General features: G+C 41.2%; 1 protein-coding gene across 2 annotated transcripts in view; it reads right to left on the minus strand.

Moving 5' to 3' along the window:
- LOC101864110 overlaps nt 1–2500 on the minus strand; it is a 13817-nt gene that overhangs the window by 10099 nt on the left and 1218 nt on the right. For both annotated transcript variants that reach the window (XM_005111381.2, XM_013089800.2), the window contains exons 2-3: nt 1693–1912; nt 31–130 (exon numbers count right to left, since the gene is read on the minus strand). In XM_005111381.2, coding sequence (XP_005111438.1) covers nt 31–130; nt 1693–1847 — 255 coding nt within the window. In that variant the 5' untranslated portion in view covers nt 1848–1912. The remainder of the gene's footprint in view (nt 1–30; nt 131–1692; nt 1913–2500) is intronic.

Raw genomic sequence — 2500 nt, forward strand, 5'->3', positions numbered from 1 at the left:
CCCCCCCCGACAATCTCCGACAACTGTTACCGTGTTGACCAACTCCCTCCATCCCGTCGCGTCCAGCACCGTCCGTCCGTGGCGAAACTGTCGCAGAATTCTCAGCGCCCACCAGTTCAGCGCCAAGACACTGGGGAGCAAGGGACAAGATAGCAGCAACAAAGAGTTATATAATATGAGTTAAGAGAGCGATTTATTGTTGCCCTACGCCAAAGAATTGAGAGATTGTGTTAGACAGGGTGTTTTGTTTTTTTGTTTATTGTTTTGGGGTTGTTGTTTTTTGTTGTTGTTTTTTGTTTTTTTTTGCTTGCTTTTTGTGTTTTTAAAGCAATAACTGTATTATTATGTTTGTTTCCGGGAGCTATTCTCAAAAGGTAAGCACAACTTGAGTGCCCCTTTTCTTCCATCCGTGGTTTTGAAAAAACGCAAAGGTACGGTGTGAATAAAACCAGACTTTTTCATCCCTCCCAATCCCTCCATAACCACCATTATTTTAGAAATTAAATTAATTTTTTAATAAATTATAAAGTAACACTTAATCAAAAGCGATCAAAGTTCACAACTTTACGGAGTAAATAAGAATACATGTATTTTGAGTTGTGAGGTTTTAGGGGGAGGGGGGGGGCGTCATCATTATTACATGGTAAAGTGGGCGTTCTACAAGATTCTAGAATTCATTTTAAATATCAATACCATCAAACCGACCATACACTCACAGGCCACTTTACTTTTTCATTGAAGTCAAGGAGCGAAATGGTTGTGTGTCTTCCTAGGACATCTTGTATGTCAACTCTAACGGTATTTTGCTTTTGCTTTTCTTGTTTTTACGAGAACCTTCGTGTGCCGATCAAAGGAATTGAAACCTAACATAACAACACTTCAAACTAATTACATCTGTATGTCAACATGGATGGTCCTCGCTTATCTTGAGTATCAGCAGAACAAAAAATTGCCCAGGTTAACTGTAAGCCTAGTATTGCACTACCACAAAACATTTGGCCAACTATTTACATGCATTTGTCAGTGAGTTGTGGAAAAATGAAAACAGGAAAAGAACAACAAAAGAGTTGTGTTGTGTTGGTGTGGTAGTCTTGTTTTATTCCCATAGCTCACAACTCATTGACACAAGAGTTGGCCCAATGTGTACGTCGTATTGCAGAACTGGGCTGCTAAGTAAATCATCTGAGGAACGCGTGTCCTTCAAAAACAGAAGCTAGAGAAGAATTTGAAATCCATCGATTTCCTTTCGAGAGCTTTGTATCTTATGATCCACAAGGATCGAAAATGAAAGAGGAAAATTCAAAATATCTGAACTGTGCATGCGCAGTGCAAATAGAAATAGGGATTGACGTACACCTTTACTCAGGGTGTGTGTAGTGCAAATACAAATGAAGAGCTCAGGGGGCAAACGGGCTTACTCACAAAATGAAAATCGTGAGGGTATCGATTTTGAACGCATGTTGACTCATAACTGTATTTCTGATCAACTGTTGGTTGATTATTGTTGTTAGATTTCCCATTTAAATAAACATATTAAAAAAAAACACAAGTCAAACAAATATAAAGTTATGAGTCTACAAGCTTTTAGAATTTACACCCCTACAATTTCCAGTTTGTGACAACTCCCGTTTTTTCCGTGTGCTTTTCAAATGAACGTTCTCTACATGAGTGTGGGGGGGGGTAAGAACTTACGGGAGACACAGTATAAGCAGCAGCTGGTAGTCATAGACAAACCAGAGGATGTCCTTGAGGAAGTTGTCCAGAGCTTGACCCTCAGTGACCCCCATGACGTGTGCGGTGGGCGTGGCCGAGACTGGCGGGCCAGACGAGGGGGTTGATGAGGTCATTGGAGCAGCCAACGTCTGCAGCTCTTGGCCCTGGTGTTTGACTTAGAGCGGCTCAGCATCGCCTTCTGAAACGTGGATGTAGCAGGGGGTGAGGGGGTGTTGTCTTTTCAGCGAAATAGGTGGGATGTGATTGTTGAGGTAAGGTATGATGGGATAATTGAGGTGAGGTGTGGTGTATTTGTTGAGGTGAGGCATGTTGTGATAGTTGAAGTTAGGTTATGATGTGATAGTTGAGGTTATGTTATGATATGATAATTGAGGTGAATGGAAGCATATCATTATCTTGTTCTGCCCTGTTTTAAACTCATTTTTTTATTGAATTGTTGGGAGGTTTTGTTGTTGTTGCTGTTGCTGTTGCTGTTGGTGGTGGTGGTGATGTTGTTGTTGTTGTTGTTGTTATCGTTGCTACTGTTGTTGGTGGTGGTGGTGTTGTTGCTGCTGCTGCTACTGCTGTTGGAGTTGTTGTTGCTGCTGCTGTTGTTGTTATTGTTGTTTTTGCTGTTGTTATTGTTGTAGCTGCTGCTGCTGCTACTGCTGCAGTTGCGGCTGTTGATGTCACCATTTTTTGTTGTTGCTTTTGTATACATGAACGCTTTGTGCGGTGGTTTATCACGGCTTTTGTTGAAGATATGAGCCATAACTTAATACGTTCA

Source organism: Aplysia californica, unplaced genomic scaffold (genome assembly GCF_000002075.1).
Source record: "Aplysia californica isolate F4 #8 unplaced genomic scaffold, AplCal3.0 scaffold01051, whole genome shotgun sequence".
NCBI lineage: Eukaryota > Metazoa > Mollusca > Gastropoda > Aplysiida > Aplysiidae > Aplysia > Aplysia californica.